At 48.9% G+C, this 22,992-nt stretch overlaps 1 protein-coding gene across 1 annotated transcript in view; it reads right to left on the reverse strand.

Moving 5' to 3' along the window:
• Positions 1-21,740, reverse strand: part of LOC144764134 (potassium channel subfamily T member 2-like) — a gene marked incomplete at its 5' end in the record, with an annotated part of 1,271,238 nt that extends 1,249,498 nt beyond the window's left edge. The window contains one exon of the mRNA XM_078650285.1: positions 21,730-21,740. Within this exon, the coding sequence (XP_078506411.1) occupies positions 21,730-21,740 (11 nt within the window). The remainder of the gene's footprint in view (positions 1-21,729) is intronic.
• Between the last annotated feature and the right edge of the window lie 1,252 nt (positions 21,741-22,992).

A 22,992-nucleotide genomic window follows, 5' to 3' on the forward strand; every position in this document is an offset into this window, starting at 1 on the left:
TAGATTTGTTTAAAAGTTTCTGGGACAATAGAGAGCTTTGTGTTCCAGACATTCATCCGGGAGGTTACTCAGGCAAGAAAATAGAATTGGAAGGGTACTTCTGGGCCAAACTTCAAGTTAAAGATCGTGTCACCAATGGGAAGGTGTATGTAGCCACTAAAGGGGTAGCTATTTTAGGATGGCCACACCAACGTGAATTAGGCATCAAACTAGATCCTAATGCCACCCTCCTGTGTGTTTCATAGAGCCAGAGGTGAACTTACTTTCCGATATGAATGATTCTTGTTTTATAGGCAATATTAAAAACAAATTTCCTAATGTTTTCAAAGATACTCTTGGCAAGTATACGGATTTCAAACATAGGATAATACTCAATGAGAATGCTGTACCAGTTAGACACAGAGTAAGGAATGTTCCTTTAGCTTACAGGGATAAGCTCAAAGGAATTTTAGATGATCTTGTTTTAAAACATATCATTGAACCAATTGATTCTTCTCCCTGGGTTTCCCCCGTTGTTTTATCACTCAAGAATTCTGGGGATCTCCGCCTCTGTGTGGACCTTGTAGCCTAAACCAGGAAATATGGGTTGATAAACATCCCTTACCAAATATCCATGAATTGATTTCCTCCTTGTCTGGTGCTTCGGTATTCTCTACGATAGACTTGGCGAGTGCATATCACCAAGTGGAGCTCCATGAAGAGTCCAAGAAATTAACAGCATTTGTGACTCCAGAGGGCATGTTTCAATACTTGAGAATGCCCTTTGGACTAGCCAGTGCTGCCTCCGTCTTTTAGAGATTGATGCGAGATGTACTAAAGAATTGTAGTGGTGCAGTGGCTTTCCAAGATGACATTTTAATTTTTGGTAAAGACTGCAATGAACATGATTTGAACTTGTATTCTGTTCTTAATTGTATCCAAGAGAAAGGTTTAACCTTAAAGTTTTCAAAATGTAAATTTAGACAGTCTAAAGTTGAATACTTAGGCCATGAGATTTCGGAGAATGGTATTAAGCCCAAACTCAGCCATGTTAAAAGTATTCTGTCGGCTCCCATCCCCACTTCCAAGGAACAGTTGCTGTCTTTTCTTGGTCTTACAGAATTCTATGGGAAATTTGTGCAGAATTACTCCATGTTAGTACACCCTTTACGTTCTTTGCTCAAGAAACAAGCAAAATTCGATTGGGGCAAAGACCAGCAAGAGTCTTTTGAGGTACTTAAAAGAAAAATTGTATGTGCTCCTTTTCTCAAACCATATTCAGTCAATAAAGAATGTATACTTTGTGTTGACGCCAGCAATATAGGTCTAGGTGCAGTTTTAATGCAAAAGGACAATTCAGGTGAATATGTTGTCTCCTATGCTTCAAGGTCTCTTCGTGGCTCTGAGGTTAATTATTCCACGATAGAGAGGGAGTTACTTGCGTGTACCTGGGCCACCCAACATTTCCGTCAGTTTATTTGGGGTACCAAATTTTCACTAAGGACCGACCACAAGCCTCTGGTCACTATGCTATCTGCTGGGGGTGGAAGAACTCTCACTGCTCGTTTAGCGAGGCTTGCTGCAAAGCTACAGGAATATCGCTGTGTTGTCACCTATGTTCCGGGTCGCCTTAATGTCCATGCAGATTGCATGTCTCGTTTTCCCGCTAAGGATAGCCCAGCTGTGGATTACTCTGAGGAATGTGATGTGGCTTTTACTATGAGTGATATTAACATCATTGTTAATGATAATCAGTCTAAACTGATTTCTCAGGCTGCTTGGACTAAGGCTTGGGATCAGGATGATGTTCTGAAAGATGTAAGGTTGTTTTTAAACAAAGGATGGCGTGAAGAGAGGAAACTTAGTGGTGAAATTGCTTCTTTCTTTAAGGTAAAGGATGAGTTGATGGATGATGGCGCGATGATTTTTAGAGATGATAAAATCATTCCTCCCTTGGGCATTAGAAATATGATTTGTGATCTGGCTCATGAAGGTCATTTAGGGATGTCCTCCACTAAGAGAAGAATCAGAGAATTTTATTGGTGGCCTAGTATGGACAATATGATTGATAAATGGGTAAGGAATTGTCCCCCTTGTTCCTTAAGTGATAAATCCGTGAAACCCATTTCTGTGAGTTCTACTCCTGTTGAGTTTGTTCAGGGTCCGTGGCGCAAACTAGGTGTAGACATCATTGGCCCTTTTAGTTATCAGTCGGGCAAAGAGATGTTTGCCATTGTTCTGGTTGATTATTTCTCCAAGTGGCCGGAGTTGAAAATTGTGGAGAAGGTAAATTCTGATGTAATTGTTGACTTCCTTAACGAGGTTTTTTCCAGAGAAGGTCTACCTGAAGAACTTGTTACTGATAATGGTCCACAATTTGTTAGCGAAATTTTTTCATCTTTCCTTTCCAGCTGTGGTATCAAACATAAAAGAGTTTCAAACTATTTTCCTCAAGCCAACGGACAATTTGAACGTTTTAATAGAGTAATTAAAGAATCTTGTCAGTTGGCTTTGCGTAGTGGTTTGAAATGGAGGAAAGCCCTCCAAGCAACCTTATTGACGTATCGCTTTTCCCCCAATTCTGTTACTGGATTGTCACCTTTTGAAATGTTGCGTTGTAGGAAGCCTGGTTCGAAGCTTATGCCTTGGTGGTTGCGAACTGAGAAGGGTGACTATCTAGAATTGGATTTGGAGGCTGTCAGAGAGAGAGTTAATAAGTACCAAGCTAAGATGTCCCGTGTCCCAGCACGTAATGTGAATCTACCCAAATTAAGTGTAGGTGATTTTGTAAGAGTGAAGTTTGGTGGACAAATCCGCAAAGGATCTCCCAGATGGTCTGGTCCTCTCAGAGTTATTGAACTCTTTAGCAAAGCTGTTAGGGTGGAAGATGGGAAAATCTGGAATTTAAGACGCATATCTGTGTGTAGATCTGATGATTTGAAACACTTCTCTGAATGTAGGTCCATTGACTCCAATTCTTTCTCTCCTCAACCGGGTGTTTCTCCCTCTAATGACTCACATATGGTGAATGACAGATCTGAGCTTTGTGGTACTCACGAGGCCTTTGATCATCTGTCTTTGGATAAGAATGTTAATGTTGATAATATTACCAATGATGACATCCTGAATGGTTCTACCTTTTGTGAAAATGCAACAAAGAATGTTATTCCTGTGAATGTTGATCAGGATATTGTTACAGACAATTTGGTTAATGTTGACTATTCTGGTTGTGCTCGTCCTGCCTGTGACCAAAGGTCAATTGCCTCACGTTGTAGTTCACGTGTCAGATGTCTTCCTATGAAATTTAAGGATTTTGTTCGGTTCTGAAATTATTTCTCTGTTTTCCCTTTTGTTTTCCTTGTTTTGCTTTCTTTTAGTTTTGTGTTTTTTTGTTTTTTTTTCTCTTTCTTTTCTGAAGGGGGGGAGGTGTGTGGTATTCCATGACATGACATAGGTTAGAACCTATGATGTCATGACTGTAGTTTGTGGAATGTGTTATTCGTTCTGGGCTGCTGTTGGAAGAAGACGTTTCTCTTCCTGTGTCTTCCTGTGGGTGTTAAGCTGTTCCGCTAACCAATAAATCTATACCTTGGAACCCAACCTCCATTCTGTGTTCATTTGCAACAGGCTTGACAGCACAGTCGTCTACAGACCGAGTGTAACACATTTTTCAAAATATGCATTGACTGGGCCTTAGCTCCACCCAGAGGATGCAATTGGCTATTAGTAGATGCTCTAATCAAACAGTCTAATTGTATTGGATGTTAGATGCATCAATCCATCCCTTATGCAGTGCTTGTCTTGCAATACATGAGGGAGGATTTTACCATCTGAAAAGGATCCTGAGCCTTTGATCTCGCAGATGTACTGTAAACAAAAATCAATAGTTTGTGTTTTGCTTCCACATTGAAGTGGGCTTTTTTTAAACGTTTTACTCAGGACTCAAAATGCAGGTCAGAACTATTGGCTTTGCCAATGGCTGTCAAGCTCTATCTTTAAAGGGGCATTAAGGACCGATTATTCTGCCTGCCAAGGCCGAACGAGGGAGCGGCGGGGAAGCGGTTAAAGGATATGAACTACTAGGAGAAAAGGCCTGATTTATTCCACCTGCGTGCAGAGTGAGACGCGTCGTTTATGTCAGGGGAGCAGGCGCCGAAGGGAAGGCGGCCAATCGATGCACTGATTACAGAGCCATAATCGGAGCCATGCTCGGCCGGGTAGGCATGGCGCGCGCTCGCTGATGAGCCCTGCCACTTGTCCACTATCACCCTGACATTTACATTGCACGTGACTGCTTTATCGCGCCCATTACCTGTCATTGTTCCCACCGCTGGAGGCGGGGGCGGACAGCAGGAGCAGAACGCAGCCAGTAGATGTGTGTCGGGGTTTGCTGGCAGGATAGTTCAGTGGGTCAATGCACCTATCCGGCAGACCTTCTTTCTAGGCTGCAAGCCAATTGGCCCAGAACTAGAAAAACAAGAATTTACAATGCAATGGTCTCGTCTTTGGTAAAGTTAGAGCTTTTGGCATTGCAAATGTCATTTTTTTCATTTATTGTTTTTTTTTAAACCGATAAATATGTGGTATTGTCATTTACAATGGCAATAGGTAAGCATTAGAGAGTAGTAGAGAGTATTAGCAGTGATTAATAGTAGAGAGTGACTAGTTGATTAATAGAGTATACTTGTATAGAGTAGAGTAGGAGTGAGTTGTAGGCAATAGTAGTGAGTAGTGTAGATTAGTGGAGAGTAGTATAGAGTGAGTACTAGATAGTGTGTAGAGAGTGTGTAGGAGTTAGCGAGTAGTAGAGACAGAGTAGTAGTGAGTAATGAAAAGCACTAGATAGAAATAGATGTAGTGCAGTGAGTTATAGATAGTATATGGAGTAGTATATCTATTTAGCAGAGTGAGTAGCGAATTACTTTTAAAATAGAGTATATATTAGAGAGCAGTAGTTAGTTAGTACTTTTTAGTATTAGTGTGTAGTAGAGAGAAGTAGAGTAGTAGAGAGTGAGTATAAAATTGTGGATAGTGTAATTTAGTGAGTTGTGTGACTTGTATGTAGTAGAGAGTAGTTAGAGGGTGTAATAGAGTGTGATTAGTTGAGTCAGCAGTAGAGTGTGAATTGAGAGTATTAGAGAGTAGTAGAGATTGAGTAAAGTGTGAGTAGCTTAGAGTAGTAGTAGAATGAGTAGTTAGTAACGTGTAGCAGAGTATTAGATAGTTATAATACAGAGTATTATAGTGAGTAGTAATGAGTAGTATTTTGTAGAGATAGTTATTAGAATAGTTTGAGTAGGGTATTATAAAAGGAGTATTAGAGAGTTAGTAGTAGAGAAAGAGCTGTAGAGTGGGTAATGGTGAGTAGTAGAAAGAGGAAGAGAAAGGTGGGGGTAAAAGTCACAGAGGGACATAGCAGGAACCTGAAAGAGTGAGATAAAGGGGAGGGAGTGCCTGGCTGTGGATTAAAGAATCACAAGATGGATTCAAGACTACACAGCCTTGGTGTGTGGCCTGTCAACATCAAATAGCACCGCCCGGGCTTCTGAGGAGGGCTTTGGGCACTGGCACTCATTCTTCTACAAATTAAGCACTGCTCCAGATGACTTATGGGACAGGCAGTTCCTCTGCCAGCTTTGCTAAAATCCAGAGAAAGGTCAATCTAAGGCAGATGTGACTGAGATGCAGTCACAGGCAGACCAGGTACAGGAAATATAGATAACCACTGGTCACTTCTCAGCGATGGTCCGTCCCCACCACACCCGGAGTTGACAGCTCTACCTCCTGCAGCCCATCTGACCACCAGCAGCCCTCCCCAAACCCCAGGGGTTCGTCACAACCGCATTACCCCTGACATCATCAGACCCTGCTCGACAATGGACAGGTGCCTGGCTTTCCCGGACTCCGGTGGGAGCTACTATAATAGCACAAACACTACTCAATCCAGAGGCCAGCTCCCAAAATTCCCAAGGACTGCTGTTAAACATCAAGAGACGATCTCACCCCACGGCAGTCAATGTAATATGTTTCACATGGTTTCGTACTAACCGGGGCTGTTGCGGCGGTGGCTCAAAATTGAGTGAATGAAGATGAACATCGGTGTGCATGAAGACTGAGATGCGCCCCGTTTCCTACTGCGTGATAAACTAAAAGAAGCCCGCGGCTGCCATTCTTTCATTCGCCGCTTCATTCACTCAATTTTGAGGCTGAACACAACCCCCCGCCTCACAGTCCTCATACAATGAGTGTCCCACTGTGATGGCCCCATGACCACTCGCGCACGACGCATTTCTACTTGGATTTCTACCATTCATGAAAAGACAACGTGCAGACATCTATCTGTTTATTGACACTACTTTGAATACACACAGATTCTCTGGTCCTGATGAGAATCGGACAAAGGGTCCGATTCGAAACGCGTCGACCTTGTGTACTTTCTTTGTTAGGTCTATGGTTAAAAAAGAAATGTATATACTGATGTTGTTTTTATAACTGTTTTGATATTAAGTATCTTGTATAACAGTTTCTAATTATTGCTGAACTGTTTTCGATTTTTTGTCTTTTTGACCTTTTTTTCTATTTCCCGGTTTCATCCCACACGCACAGTATTCGTTATGTGTTGTAAGGATTTTGAGTATGATTGTTGAATGACTGATGTTCGAAAGAGTTGTATAAAATTTATGTTCACTACACAGATTGTGTGTCCTACTTTGTAATTTACCTTTCTTATCATTCCTTTTTGTCCCCTTTTATATATATATACAAAAAAAGTATTTTGTTAGTTTTGGTTGTGTTATCTAAAAAAACATTTTCTAGTAAAAAGAAATAAATATATTTGATATGTTTCAACAGTCGACTAATAATTGATTCTTTGTTGGTCTGAGTCCCAATTGGTTTGGCTTGTTTAGCTTAACTGGTTACAGTATTTGCATTTTCTTAACACGGGCAGTCGCTGTTAGAGTGCTTTATCTCGAGTAGATATGCTGCCCCTCAAGTAGATTTTCTACTTGAGCAGCAGCAAAATCAATTCAAATGGCTGCCTGCTCATGCACACCGCATGCTGTTGTTGCCTATGATTTTTCAGCAGTGCCCGTAGTACTGACACTAAATTGCAGTGAGATCAGGGCAACATGCATATTTCCGCCTGTTAATGGAACTCCGCGGAATCTTGCAGAGTTTTTACGTAACTCTACAGAATTCAGCAGAGTGAAACTCAATGAGTTCCACCCACCCCTACTTATGGGGTGTCATTGACAAATCCAGGACAGGATTAGAGAAGCTACAAATCTGAGCCAGCAGGTGTGCAAAAAAAAAATAAGTGCATGGAGGTGGTGTATATACAGTGGCCCTGCTTTCACATCCAGGTTGGGAAGGACCTAACATGGAGCTGCACGAAGCCACCTACCGACGCGCAAGGGATTGCTACGAAAGTTTCCTGATGCAATCTGACACACTGGAGAAAATTTACAAGGTGAGAAATCTGCTGTTTGACGTCTCTATCAGAAACATTATTTACAGGACCAGAGTGACAAACTTACTTCTTTACAACTGCAGTGTCAGCAGTAGCAAACCCCAATCACAGGTGCCTTGTAAGTGTGAAAACTGCACAGAAGCAGAAAGGCAGTTTTAGTTCACACTGAATAAGCCACGCTCAGCGGTGGGGAGGACTGCTGAGGGTGGCTCCTAAACCCTGCTAATGCTTTATTTCAGGTGAAACATGAATGTAGCCTCATTTCTGCCAAAGAGTCCTTTTAGGACAGCATTTCTTTGCAATGTATGTTTTCTCTGTGTTTAATTAACACTATGGTCTATTTATAACCAATCTCTGCACCTCAATCGCACTCTTTCGTCCCCAGAGCCCCCTTTTTTCTCTCTCTCTCTCTCTCTTCCCCTGTCGTGAAGGCTGTGCTCTCCTCTCTCATCCTTTCAATTATCCTCCTTTCCCAACTCTCTCTGCCTCAATTCCCCGGTCTCATTTGCTGACACGCTATCCTTCCTTTCCATCTCCCCACAGAACAGTTGTATACATCCTCTAATCCCCTTCAGATATTTGCAGGGAAAATAAACTTTACTAAGACTACTAAGTTCATAAACACTAAACACACCTCTGTTTTCAAAACATGATAGAATTTGCCATTAGAAGAATACAGAATCATGGCATGCCTAAATATATGTCCCTTGCTCGTTCTCAGGGCTGGCTTTAGCGCTAGTGAAGCCCAGTGGCATCCCCCAAATGACCTCCTTCTCCATGGATTCCCTCACTACCTCCCTTTACAGTGCCCCTCAAGCCTCCTTAACCCCTCTCTCCCATACATTTATTTTGTTTTATAGCACCAGTCGTACCAGTGTAAGGTGTCAGAGCACTTTACATCACATACACATTACAAAGGCAATGAATCATAAGTGAGTAAATCAGTGTATATGAAATGTTACATCAGACAGAGGACTTCAAGGTTTAGGAGTCACATGTCATCCATACTGGTAAACAGTATAGTTTAAAGAGTGTTTGGTCTGGAGAAGCACAAACTCAGAATTTATGGGGGCTGGCTTTACTAATATGAATTGATTTCTACCCAAGTAAACCATTTTTGCAACATTTGGATAAAAAAACTGAGGTGGGGGAATCATAACGTTCTAATCTATACCTTGAGGTTTGCACGCAGCTCTTTAATGATAGTTAATAGCTCACTGTCTTATATTAGCATTTAAACTTATAAACTGCTAGGTAACAAATGGGTCTCTGTGACAGAAGCAGTAGTGTACTGACCAATTTACAGTATTTGTACATTGTGATCTGCATGGTACACAAGCTTTGCAGCAGAAATTTTGACCTCCTGTGCTACTTTATGATGAGTCAAAACTTCCATAAGACAAAGCTCCTATCTCTCTGCAGCAGGTCCAATAATCACCAGTTATCTTGACATTTTTATGGTTGCCTGAAAATTGTTGGAGGCAACAAGGGGACAGCAGGTGCTTTTAAAACCAATTGTACTTGAAAACATGGCACCCCTACCAAAGTCAGCGCCTGGTGCGGTGGCACCAATTACACGGCCATAAAGCCCTTGCAGAAAAACCCACTAGCCGAACCGACAACCCTCTCGAACCTACGTCCCATCTCATTACTTCCAGTATTGTCTAAATTGACGGAAGCGTTCGTAAATAAACAGCTCACCAAGTTCTTAGAGGACAATGATATCCTGCATACCAACCAGACAGGCTTCAGGGCTAAGCACTCAACAGAATCTGCCCTCCTGTTTACGTCTGAGACCCTGCGGGCTGCTATCGACCAGGGGCTAGAAAGCCGTCCTGATTTTACTAGATTTATCAGCGGCTTTTGATTCGGTATCGCACCCTATATTAATCGACCGCCTAGTAAAATCTGGTTTAGGGGGAGCAGTGCTGGCGTGGCTTAAGAATTTTCTCAGTCAAAGGCACCAAGTCACCGTACTGGGAGTGTTTCGCTCTGAGGAGAAGGTTATTACGACAGTGGTGCCGCAGGGCTCTAGCCTGAGCCCGGTACTTTTTAACTTATACATGGTCCCCCTGATCGAACTAATCTCATCTTTTCAGATAAGCACAATATCATATGCTGATGATACTCAGCTCATCCTAGTACTGGATAGAGTCATCTGGAGCGGAGGAAAATCTTAAAAACTGTCTGGCCGCCACATTCGATTGGATGAGGAGTAACCATCTCAAATGCAATTCGGGTAAAACCGAAATCTTGCCTTTTGGTCATCAAAATCTGTTCTCTCCAAAGCAGTGGTGGCCGGAAGATACTGAAGCCCCCCCAAACACCATCTCCACCGCCCGTAATCTGGGCATTAAGTTTGATGACTCCCTGTCATTTAAACAACAGGCGGTGACTGTGGCTGGTACCCGTTTTAACATTATCAGAGGCCTCAGAAAATTCTTCGACCTTCTCCCCCTGACAGCAAGGCAAACGGTGGCGGTTGCACTTATAACATCAAGATTGGATTACTGCAACAGCCTGTATGCGGGAGCAAATAAATCTGTACTCCACAGGTTGCAGATGGTCCAACATGCAGCCGCCCGCCTTGTGCTTGGTTCGCCGAGGAAGTCATCCGCCTCCGCCGCACTCAATGCCCTCCATTGGCTGCCAATACATAAGCGTATTTTGTTTAAAATACTGGTCATCACGTTTAGGGCTTTCCATCTACAAGGACCTAAGTATATGTCAAACGGCTTTAGGCGCTACTCACCAGTTCGGAGCCTTAGGTCATCAAATCAGAACTTATCCCGGATCCCAAGCTTCAGGCTCGCCACCAAGGGAGGAAAATCCCTGGGAGTATTGGGATCCAGGGCATGGAATCAGCTCCCACGGTAGCTTGGTCAAATCCCCTCAGAGAGCCAGTTTAGGAAAGCCCTGAAAACTTGGATTTTCAGACTTACTGATACCGCCAGTAAAGCCTTGGTGTAAATGTGCAGGATCTCCCAAAAACCCAAGTGTCAGCCGGCCTCACTCCAACTGGCAACGGTACCAGTGCCAAGAAGCTCCCTGGAGTGATAGCCACGCTATAAAAATGTGCCATTACATTACATTACTACTCTACAGCTGGCCCTGCTGATTCTAGGTCATTTGTTCGATGTTCTTTAAATGCCAGCCTTCGGGGGCGTGGCCAAGATGGCGTCCTGATCGGACGTGTCTTCCCGAGGCTGTCCGGCCCTGAACCCCTGAAAGCTCCTTTCTTCGAGTGCACACCCCTATCTGCACAGCTTCTGTAGCTGAGGACGAGGCGCGTGATCCCCGGGCCTCGCCGGTGTGAAACCGACAGACCTGGGCTGCCTCCCGGAACCGAGGAGCAACCGCTGAGGGCGCCCGCCGCGGTACGGCATGGAGTGGCGGCCCTGGACGCTTGCCGTCCGCAGTGAACAGAGAGCCCTACAGTCCGAATCAGGGCTGCCAGGGAGGCAGGTGCGGCTTCCCTCGCCCCTGAGGTGGTGGGCAGGCGGGCGGCGGGCGGTTGTCGGGCCGCCGACCGCGGCAGGTGGCGGAGGGGCGGCCCTCAGCGGACCGGGTCACCGGATCACTCGAGCCCCCGGCCTGGGCCTAGCCCGGGGGCGGTCCGGGCCGACAAGGTGTGTGCCGCGCCTGGAGCGACCACGATCACTCAGCCGGAAAGACGATCCCCTGGCCCCGGTAGAAGCGGACCTGCCCGAGGGCGAGAAACTGAGCCGGCATTGAGGTGAGCGGGGCGAGGTGTCGCGGACCGAGCCGCGGTCCCGGGATCGAGGCCAGGGGGAGCTGCACCGGCGCGAGACCTGGGCGGACTGGCGCATCACTGCTGGCGATGGCCCTTGGGGTCTAACAGAGGAGGCCCACGATTCATGTCCCCAGCAGCGAGGGGTCGGTACCAACACTCCGGGATTTGGTCCAGCTATGGAGGGGGCACCTTCGGCCGGAGACTGGTGCGGCGCCCATCGCCCCTGCAGTGGTGGGCAGACTGCGGCACGCAACAGAGAATCGGCCCTCGGTGGCCCGGACAACCTGATCACCCGAGTCCCCGGCTTGGGGCCTAATCCGTGACCGGTCCGGACCAAGGAGGCGTGTCCCGCGCCTGGTGCGTTTACATTCCCCCAGCGGAGACGACGAGCCCCCGGCCTGGGTAGCAGCAAACCCCCCCAGCGACCGAGAGATTGAGCCTGAACAGGGGTGAGCCACGTGTGGGGAGGCAGGCCGCGTCGCGGTCCGGGGGGCTGCAGCTGCGGTTCGGGATCGTGACCGAGAGGAGCTGAACTGCTGCGGGACCTAGGCGACCCAGCACATTGCCGATTGGCGGCGACCCTCTGGGCCGAGCAGAGGAGGCCCTGATTCACGTGCTCTGCAGCGCGGGGCTGGCTCAGCAGAAGAGGCCAGTGACAGGGCGCCATCTTCGGCCTAAGTGAACCAGGGAACTGTGCCTAGCTGGCAACCGCCAAAGGCCAAGGACTGCACTGGGACCCCCGGGGGGGGGGGGTCCAATCGAGCGGATAGGCCTCCGGCCCCAAGACCACAGCGGGAGAACAGCCACGAGGTCCTTGGGCCTGGCACTGTGCGCGGAAGCCCGGGGGACACGGAGCGGCGCCCTACACGCGGCTCTTACACCCGGCAAGCTGCCCACCTTGGACCCTAATCGGAAGATTGGGGGTGCACCCCCCCCCCCCCCGGGCCCGGCTCAACGCGAGATAGCACCGACCAAGCAGCATCAAGTGCCAAGCACAGGCCGGCCATACCCGCGACAGCTCCCGGGGCCCGCTCCGGCCTGGGGGACCCCAGAGGTGCCACTCCCGCCATCGTCGGGCTCTCCTCGAATACCACGTTGGGACACTCGGGACTTCCCCAGCCGGCAACATGGCACACTCCAGCCGCAAGGGTGCCCGCAACATTGTGGACCTCCTCCACAAAGGCGCACCAAAGGGTGAGAAATCCCAAGAGACAGCATCCCCGAAGACGCCAGTCGGCCCTCAAGAACAGGACGATGACGCCGCCCCCATCACTAAGGCCTTCCTGGCCTCCCTCTTCAACATGCTGAGAGACGACTTCCAGGCCCTGAAACAAGAACTGGCGGGAGAACAACGGGAGCTGCGCTGAGATCTGGACGGCCTGGGTGAGCGTGTGGCGTCGGTGGAAGAGGCGGACCAATCCCGCAGCATGGAGGTAGAGCGGCTACAGCAGGAGATCCTCCGTCTCCAAGACCAACAAGTGGACTTACAGGTGCACTCGGAGGATCTCGAGAACCGCTCTCGGGGGAGAGGAGTTCCGTTGAAATCAGAGGGGAACAGTGTGGTCGAGTACCTCCAAGAACTATTTCGGGAGATCCTAGGAGAATCCGAGGGGTTTGATGTACGTATCGACCGCGCACATAGAGTCGGCCTAGCACGGAGAGCACCAGCTCCCCCTCCGGACATGCTGGCCTTTCTACCAGACTTCTCAAAATTCAAATTCAAAATACTTTATTCGGTTAAAAAGACAAAAATAACCATAAAAGTAGCATATAGAAAATACAGTTTACACAGGGAGTCATGTATTCATTTTTTAAAATATCTATGTACAATAAGGAGGTTAGTTCATTAAAATCGATTTACGACATTTAAAAATAGATTTAAAAAATTCACCCATTGAGGCTACCATAAAAACAGTTTCCAGTTTCTGGCACTCTAAAAACGCTAAGCGACATCTTCGTAAATTTAAGTCTTTAAGAATCGGGATGATACATTTCTTTCGCGCAAAAGTATAAAATTTACAAAAGAATAAAATATGAATATCAGACTGGGTGGAAACATCATCACATGGGCAAAAGGGTAATTCTTTCAACCAACAATTCATCACGGGGAAAGACAAGACTCTGAAAACAATATTGAGTCTAAACCGGGTTAAAAGGAAACGTTCGTGATTAGACATATATAGGGACAAGTATGGCTGTAATTTATCTCCGCATAAAATATCCTGATGTGCAGAGACAGTCTTTTTCCTTGCCTCCTCTAAATGTCTTTTGTCCCTGAGATGGGCAATACACAGGTTTTTCAAGTCTCTTCTTGATATGTATGCCATGGTTGGTGGGTCCTCAAAATATTGAACACAATTCATTTCGCTGAGAAAATCCTTGACATAACATATCCATTTAGAATCATTAATATTGTCCAATACTAAAACGTCCTTTAAAATAGCCCGATTAACCAAACATTCATCATTTGTCCACACCCTATGCCAGAGGAGGATGGGTTGAATCTTAATAGTGTCAGTAACATAAATCACTCCCAATTCTACATGGCATATCATAGTTGCAGTACTTTCAGGTACAGACAGGATGTGGCGTAAAAATTTATTTTCCATGGTTTGAATTGTGCTAATGTTAGAGTAACCCCACAGCCCTGATCCATAAGTAGCAACTGCTAAGCAAGTTGCCCTATAAATAGTTAAAATCTCTTTTATGGGTTTTTTCCCTAATTTTCTCATGAAACATTTTAAGGCCATAATAGTTTTGGAAAACAACAAAGATCTAGCCTGGATAGCACTAGTCCATGAACCACTTTCGTGAAACAGAATTCCCAAATAGGGAAAAGTGGAGGTTTTTTCCAGGGGATTGGAATTTATAAAAATAGGTTTCAAACGCTTGTTTGATCTAGGCCCACAGAACATGGACAGTGTTTTTGAACAGTTTATTTTCAGATCTAAACCAAGCATGAAACTATTAAAAGAGGTAACCAAAGTTTGTAACGCCATTGGGGTTCGTGCCATCAAAACGGCATCGTCCGCGTACATCAAGGCTGGGACAGGCCTTCCACCCACCATAGGCATGTCCCTACCCTCCTGCACGAGTCGTTTCTCAAAGCCATTTATGTATAGCAAGAATAAAAATGGGGCTAAAACACACCCTTGGCGTACACCCCGGCCAATCCCGAACTGTCTTGTGCATTCACCATTTTTCCCAAAACGGACACTTGCATTGGCCCCGGAATATAGATCTCGCAAGAAGCAGATAATAGCATTGTCAACCCCCAACTCAGTCATAATTGACCACAATTTACTGTGTGAAACACAGTCAAAAGCTGACGATAAGTCAACAAATGTGAGGTATAGACGTTGTTTTTTAACTGTTACATACTTCTGCTGCAGGATTAACAAATTCAGTCCCTGCTCTATCGTTCCTAAGCCTCTTTGAAACCCAAATTGGAAATCACATAACACCCCGTTCTCTTCTGACCAGATTCGCAATTTATCTAAAACAACTCTCCCTAAGATTTTAATTGAGGAGTCCAATAAAGAAATTGGCCTATAACACATGCAATTCTGCCTGTCCCCTTTCTTGAATATCGGGACTATAATTGATGTAAGCCAGGTAGGAACTAAGCCCTTAGCCAGAGCAACATTAAAAAGCTGGACAAGCAAAGGCCCCCATAGTTCAGTGTTGGCCTTGTAGAGGTCTGCTGGTATGCCATCTGGTCCAGCCGCCTTACCCCCTTTAGTTGCCTTCAAGCTCGCCAGAACTTCGGGCAGGGTTACGACCAGAGCTTTAGTTGAATCTATGTTTGGGCACATAAAGTCCTGACTTATGTCACGGACTGGTTCCACAGCCTTATAAAGCGAGGAAAAGTGCGCCACCCACTCATCTTCAGGGATGGCGATTTCCATCCGCGCCTTTTTTTCATACAGTAGCGGGGTATTAATTACCCTCCAAAAAGCTGCCGGATCCTTTGATTGTGACGCCTCGCATAGATCATCCCAGGCCTCTGTCCTTATTGCCACCTTCCTATCCTTCAATGCTTTGTTATAGTCCCTCCTCAGGATTCTAATTTGAATTACATCCCGTGGTCTTTTATGGATCGCTTGTCTAAGCTTTGATAGGGCACTGGTACATTTATTATCGAACCATTTTCTATTGTGCTTTAGGGAGTTTTTCTTTGCAACCCACAACGCCTCCTTGATTGCAATAGAAATGGTATGAAAATTATTTAAAATTTCATTACTGTCAGCATGCTCGACCGCGCACATAGAGTCGGCCTAGCACGGAGAGCACCAGCTCCCCCTCCGGACATGCTGGCCTTTCTACCAGACTTCTCATTGAAAGAACGCTTCTTAAGGGAGGCCCGCTCGAAACAACCACTGCACTTCCGGGGCGACCCAGTAGCCCTCTTCCAGGACCTCTCCGCTATCACCCTGCAGAAGCGCAAATCTTTACGGATTGCTACGAACTTTCTGAGAGATAAGGGAATACCATACTCCTGGGGACACCCATTCCGCCTCATTTTCCGATGGAAAGGGACACTGCATCAGCTTAAATCCCTACGCGACACTTGTTCCTTACTGGACATTGACATGCCGAAGGAAGCAGGATCTAGGGAAGCATCGCCCAGCAGATCACAGGACGGGCCTCTGCGTCGAGCCGGCGAGGGATGGCAGACAGTGCGGCGGAGGCGTTCCCCGAGGTCCCTCCAGAAGCCTGATCCTAACACTGTCGCACAGGAACGTGAAGCTGGAGTTCAAGAAGTAGCAGACAATACGGTGACTAAATTGTAAGACACTTACTCTTAGGGGTATGATTTCACACTGTAGCCTTACCTGGGGGGAAGGGTCGGGGAGCCGTCACTCCGGCCGCTGCCACGTTACCCTCTACAATGACTTCCTACGGACCTGCGTCAAGTACCTGTAGGCCCGAGACTATGAGTAGTTCCTTTTTCAGGGGTTGTTGGGGGGGGAGGGAGGGGTACCTGTGGGTGTTGGGAGGTACCCAGTTGGGATGGTAGCGTTTGGGGTAGTTACTTGGGGGTTGTGGGGGGGTTGCAGGGGAGGGGGGTGGGAGAGTTTTCCTTGTCCACGGACTTATGAGTTTCCTTTTGGCGCCCTCGGTTGATACGCGCGGACCACAGTGCGCTATGGCCCCAGCGGCACGCCTCTCTAGGGCTGATCAGGCGCAGCACGCAGCTAGGCCGACCGACCGCTTAGAATGGCGCGCCCTTTAACTGTGCTCACACTTAATGTGAGAGGACTCAATAACCCCGTCAAGCGCAGAGCAGTCCTGTCCCTCCTGGAACACTCGAAGGCAGACATCTGCCTCCTGCAGGAAACACACCTGCTGCCTAAAGACCAACACAGACTCAAGTCCCGAGCCTTTCCCTGGCAGTTCTTCTTGTCCGCGACCAGAAAGGTGGCTGGGGTGGCGATCTTAGTGGCTAAAACCTTCAGGGGGAGGGTCCTGCAGAAGGAAACTGAGGTCAAGGGGAGGTTGCTAGTCCACCGCTTTCAGGTAGCAGGTCAGACGCTGTCAGTAGGCACCATATACGCACCCAACGATGGTCAGGAGACCTTTTTACACGCATCCCTGGAGGCGGCCACAGCCACCAAGCATCCACACTTACTGCTCGGGGGGGACCTTAACCTTGTACTTCACAACACTGCAGACCGCTCTAGCCAACGGTCGGGTCAGGTAGGGGCACTATCGGCGACAGGACACACTCATCTTGCTGACTTGGATCTCACCGATCTGTGGAGACACTCACACCCACGCACCACGGCATACACTTATTACTCCGCGGCCCACAAAACATATGCAAGACTTGATTACCTTCTGTGCTCTTCCCAGCTGGTGCTCCAGGCACGAGACGTAGAGATCCTCCCGGCCTCCCTGTCCGATCATTCTCCAGTGATGGCCTCCTTTCTCATCCCAGATACGCCTGGCCCACAGAGACACTGGCGGCTGCGGGACGGCCTCTTGCAAACTCCAACCACGTTGGGCCGGATTAAAACGGCACTGGCTCAGTTCCTCACTCACAATGCTAATAACGACACTACCAAGGCCACGCAATGGGCAGCTCTCAAAGCGGTTCTCCGCGGTGAGTTCATCTCTATAGCTACGGCGAATAATAGGGAGCGAGCGCGGAAACGAGCCGAACTTACCCAACGGGTGGCGGAGCTGGAGCAAATGCACCAACGCACCGGGGCGGCCCGGGCATGGCGTCAGCTGTGTACGGAGCGGAAAATGTTGGCAGCCCTAGACCAAGACGTGGCAGAATATGCCGTCATGCGCCTCCGACACGCATATTATACTGGAGGAGACCGCTGCAGGAAATTGCTGGCGAGCAGGTTACGGGAGCAGCGTCAAAAACAGCATATTCGAACCCTCCAGCCTTGCCGCGGCGCCCCCATCACAGAGGACGCGGCCATCGCCGCAGCCTTTGGAGACTACTACGCTAAACTTTACACGGCCATGTCTGTAATTCCCAAGTCCGGGCGGGATCCCACCCAATGTAGCTCCTATCGGCCGATATCCCTGTTAAATATCGACCTGAAACTATACACCGGCATTCTTGCGAGTAGACTGGCGCCATACATGCAACAACTGGTGGAACCCGATCAAGCCGGCTTCATCCCGCAACGGCAGACAAGCGACAACACCAGATGAGCCCTTCATCTTATCGAGGCTGGGTCGCGGACGAGGCCGGACTGCATGCTTCTCACCATCGATGCGGAGAAAGCATTCGATAGGGTGCATTGGCCTTATCTAGACCTGGTGTTGCAGCGGTTCGGGGTAGGAGAGATCCTCCGTAACCGTATATTTAATTGCTACCGCCACCCGAACGCTGCGGTCCGAGTTAATGGACACACCTCCCCGCGGTTCACGATTGGCAGGGGGGCCAGGCAGGGATGCCCGCTCTCCCCCCTCCTGTTCGCGCTCTATATGGAGCCGCTGGCCCAGCGCATTAGGCAACATAACCTCATCACGGGCATCCCATTCGGCGGAGACACGCACATGGTCAGCATGTACGCAGATGACATCCTACTCTCCCTAACCAACCCGATGCAATCTCTCCGAGCGCTCTTTGTTGAGCTTCACACCTTTGCGCTGGCTTCGGGCTTTAAGATCAACGTGGCGAAATCAGAGGCCCTGAACATCTCGCTGTCGCCGGAGGTGCTGGCGGACACCAAATCGGAATTTGACCTGCAGTGGTCGACGTCAACTATTCCCTACCTGGGGGTCTTGCTGGCCCCAACGGTGCGTGCCACCGCAGAAGCCAACTATACTAGACTCAGCTCTCGCCTCCGCGACAATCTTGGACGTTGGAAACACCTTACCTTATCCTGGCTGGGTCGTGTAGCGGCCGCCAAAATGACGTTATTGCCCCAGATCCTCTATGTGTTTTCAGACCCTCCCTTTACGCCCACCGGCGGGATGGCTTCAGAAAACGCAATCGGACCTGGCACGCTTTGTCTGGAATGGTCGCCGCCCGCGGTTCAAACATACTCTCGCCATTCTCCCCCCGGAGCATGGCGGGGTGGGGGTGCCTGACCTCACTCTATACTTTCAGGCGACCCAGTTGCGCACTCTGGTGGAATGGCACCAACTGGAATCGGGCAAACACTGGCTCTTCCAGGACCAGGCGGTGGCAGGCCGTACACTCCAAGGTGTCCCGTTCTTGCCGCGCTGCCATAGACCCCCCAACCTCTATGCATCGCTCGTTACGAGCACCGTCCCGGATGTATGGGACAGGGTTGCGGTCAAACGGGAGCTCACCACCTTTCCCTCCCCGATGACGCCGCTATTCGACAATCCTGACTTCTCGCCTGGCCTTGATCCCCAGGCATTTGTGGCGTGGAGGACTACACCCTGCAGGAATCTGGGTCACATGTTTGATCTCAATGGCATCCTTCCCTTTCAGAAAATGAGAGAAGACTACGTCATACCCGAAACGGACCGCTTGCCCTACTTGCAAGTCCGCCATTGGGCGTTACAGCCGTCGGTTAGACCTGGTGCCCAGCGCTTCCTTACTCCATACGAGAAATGGCTAATAACGCGGACCTCCGATAAGAAACTAATATCCGACCTGTACCAACATCTCCTCCTCACCAACATATACACGTACAACGCAGGGAGGGCCAGATGGGAGAGAGAGCTGGGGAGACAACTCACACGCAAGGAATGGGAAGGGATTTACCACCGAGCCAGACACTCTGCATATCATATGGGTCTTACTGAAACTATGACCAAGGTAGCCACCTATTGGTACCACACCCCTGAACAGTTACACCACTGGGACCCCCGAGTTAGCGACCGCTGTTGGAGAGGGTGTGGGGAGCTTGGCACATTGGAGCACTTACTTTGGAGCTGTGACCACCACCAACCTTTTTGGACTTCAATCCTAGACTTGATAGACGCACACTTAGATACCCAACTACCCAGGTTTCCAGCTTATGTCCTGCTGGGCCTTCCCAACGCACTGATGTACCCCCTAAAGTCCAGGAGGGGGAGGCTTATTGCAATTGCGCTGGGGGTAGCTATGCAAAACATAGTAGCACATTGGAGAGCTGTCCAACCTCCTTTACAACTAGGCTGGCTACATAGGCTATGGGCGGTCCTGGGGATGGAGAAGCTATCCTTGGCGAAAGCAGGGAGAGGGGAAGAATTTGCGGAGCTGTGGCGGCCGTTCTTGACCCTTCTGACAGGGGAATTCCGAGAACTGAGTTGCCCCCGCTACCTGCGACTGCTGCGCCTGGCGGACACCCCACTTGCAGACCCTAAGCTACACACACGCAAACGCAAGATGCCGGATGGTGCTGCGGCCCCGGGACCCTCTTAGAGAGGAGACCACTTTTAGTTTATACTTTTGCTCCGTGGACAAGGAGGGGGGTGTTAGTGGGAGGGGGTGGGGGGTTGGGGTTGGTTTTTCCTTCTTTCTTCCTTCCCCTGTTATTCATATTTCATAAGCAATACCACCTGCACCTGCTTTTCAGCCTTTATAACGCGGCCGGCCCGGATGGGTTGTAGGCGGCTTGCTGTGTTAACGCCCACGATGGAAGCATCTCTTGACCGTGTCCATACTTTTGAACTGTTCTCACTTGCTATGTACTCATGCAGGTGCGGGTGGCTGTATGCGCTGCAATGGTTTCTTTTGCTGCTTAATAAAACAGATTTAATACTAAATGCCAGCCTTCTCGTGGGTCTCTGTCATCACTCTGTTCCGCACTCCTTTTAGACTCTCTCCTCCTCTGTATCGCTGTTTTTTTTAAAGCCTTTCTCTCACCCTCTCTTCCTTTGTCCAATATCCACTCTTCACCTCTCTCTTGCCGCCTGTTTCTTTTGCTCTGCCCCTCTTTCCCCATGACTCTCTCTCCCTTTTCTCGTCTCTCTGCTTCCCCTGACCTTCTCTCGCTCTTCCTATTTCTATATCCAGCTCTTTCCTGCCCCCTCCTTCCTATTTGGTGCGCTCCTTCTGACTCTCTCCATTCTCTGTCCGTCACTGCCTCCAGAGCGGCCTATGTTAAGACAGAACCCTGGGTGGAGAGAAATGTGGCACCCTTGCTGAAGCTAGTCAATTAAATGAGGCAGCAGGGGGCCCCTTTTGAGTTCACTGGTCAGTCCCTGACTGACTTGTGAAGGACCCCTGAACACATAATGGTTTTGTTGGTGTGTGTCAGCAGGGGTGAGACGGTGAAGGGAGGGCAAGGAATGGGGCAACGGGGGTGGGGGGGGTTCTTAAAAAATGTGCCCATGGTATGATAATGAAGGATTACAACCACTTTAAACTGGAAAATCAGACAGAAACGAACACAGACAAGGCTGGAGCAAGATGACAGGGGTGATGCTGTTTGCATTACCTTAATGCACACAGCTCCATGCGTCCCTCAGAATATTGCCGCCCTTGGCCTGTGCCCAACTCTCCCATGCTAAAGGCCGGCCCTGCCTGAGTCCGTTGCCCCCTTCACGCCTCCGCCTTTCCACGATCTCTAGCTCTCTCAGACTCTTTCTTCACCCTCTCCGCCCCAACGTCCCTGTGTCCCTCTCCGTCCCCTTATCCTCCCTCTCCTTCCCTAGCACTACCCTCATCTCTGCGTACCCAACTTCTCTCTCTCCTTAAATGTCCACCCTTTTCCTATCTGCTCGCCTTCTCCACCTGTTTCTATCCCAGACTCTCCCCTTGACCAATTTCCCCATTTCCATGCATCTCTTTCCTTCCATCGTCTCTGTTTATTCTTCAAACCGGAGTACTGCTAGGCTGTGGGAGTCTGTCTGCCCCTCTATTTCACCGTCTCTCTCTCCCCCGCTCTCCCTCTTCGTTCCCTCCGCTCTCCCTCTTCTTCACCCACTCCCCTTTTTTCCTCTCTGCTTTTCTGTCTCTTCCTCTCCCTTTCTTCTGATGCGCTACTATCAACTTCTCCCTGTTTCTTTCTCTGGTGTGTGCCTGCTCCCTCTTTCTCTCCTCACTCTCACTTTCTTACTCTAACATCTCATCGTGCTCTCTCTTACTCTTACTCACCTTCTCAGCGCCCCCTATTCTCTTTGTCCCCCTCTGCCTCAATCCCTCTCTCTGCGTACCCGTCGTCCCTCGGCCTCGCGCGCCTCATGGCGCCCTCTCGCCTGAGCCTCTATTTCCGGTCCCTCTCGCGCGCTCTGCTCCGGCTCGTCCCCCCGACCCCGGGGGAGCGCGCGCCGCCCGGCTCCCCTCGCGGCTCTTGTTTGCTAATGAAGCCCACGTGAGGCTCCTCTCTGCCTGGAACGGCGCCTCGCGCTTAATTCACATCCGCCCAATTTAAGGAGAAAAACGGTCGCTGGGTCGATCCAGCCAGCCGGAAGCACTGAAGCGTCACTTCTCGGCGCAATGAGCCGAGTCATGCGAGCTCATGAAAAGCTTTAAACATTATCCGATGTACACGGAAAACATTATCAACAGTAATGGCGTACTCGGGGAGGCTCTGCTTCCCATGGGCAGGGGTTCTGGTGAACCACTGCCCACGAAAGAGGAGGACACTCGCCAGCTGGGCCCCAGGCAAAAGCTTCCGTGTGTTGTGTGTCCAGCTCAGAGCACTGGGCCAAGGCAATAACAAATCACCAGCTGTGACCGTGACGCACACCAACACAGAGGTTTCTTACATTTCTGATCTCCAGTATCCCTGGGGCGGGGAAGGGGTTGGAGGATGTCTTACATTTCTGGTCTCCAGCATCGAAGGGGTGGGGTTAGAGGGTGTCTGCCTCTAGCATCTGAGGAGTCTTTCATTTCCGGTCTAGGGCCTCCTTCATGGGTGGTGTCTTACATTTCATGTACCCAACTTCCAGCCTCTGGTGATGTCTTCTATTCTGGTCTCCAGCCTCTGGGGTGTCCTACATTTCTTGTCTCCATGTGTCTTGCAATTCTGGTCTCCATGCTCCATCATATGATGGTGTCTTACAGTTCTGGTCTTCCGGCTCCATCATCTGAGGGTGTCTTACAGTTCTGGTCTTCCGACTCCATCATCTGGGGGTGTCTTGCAATTCTGGTCTTCAGGCTCCATCATCTGAGGGTGTCTTACCCTCAGATGATGGAGCCGGAAGACCAGAACTGTAAGACACCCTCAGATGATGGAGCCGGAAGACCAGAACTGTAAGACACCCTCAGGTGATGGAGGCTGAAGACCAGAATTGCAAGACACCCCCAGATGATGGAGCCGGAAGACCAGAACTGTGTCGTACAGTTCTGGTCTTCTGGCTCCATCATCTGGGGGTGTCTTGCAATTCTGGTCTTCCGGCTCCATCATCTGGGGGT

This window comes from Lissotriton helveticus, chromosome 1_1 (genome assembly GCF_964261635.1).
Source record: "Lissotriton helveticus chromosome 1_1, aLisHel1.1, whole genome shotgun sequence".
Lineage (NCBI taxonomy): Eukaryota > Metazoa > Chordata > Amphibia > Caudata > Salamandridae > Lissotriton > Lissotriton helveticus.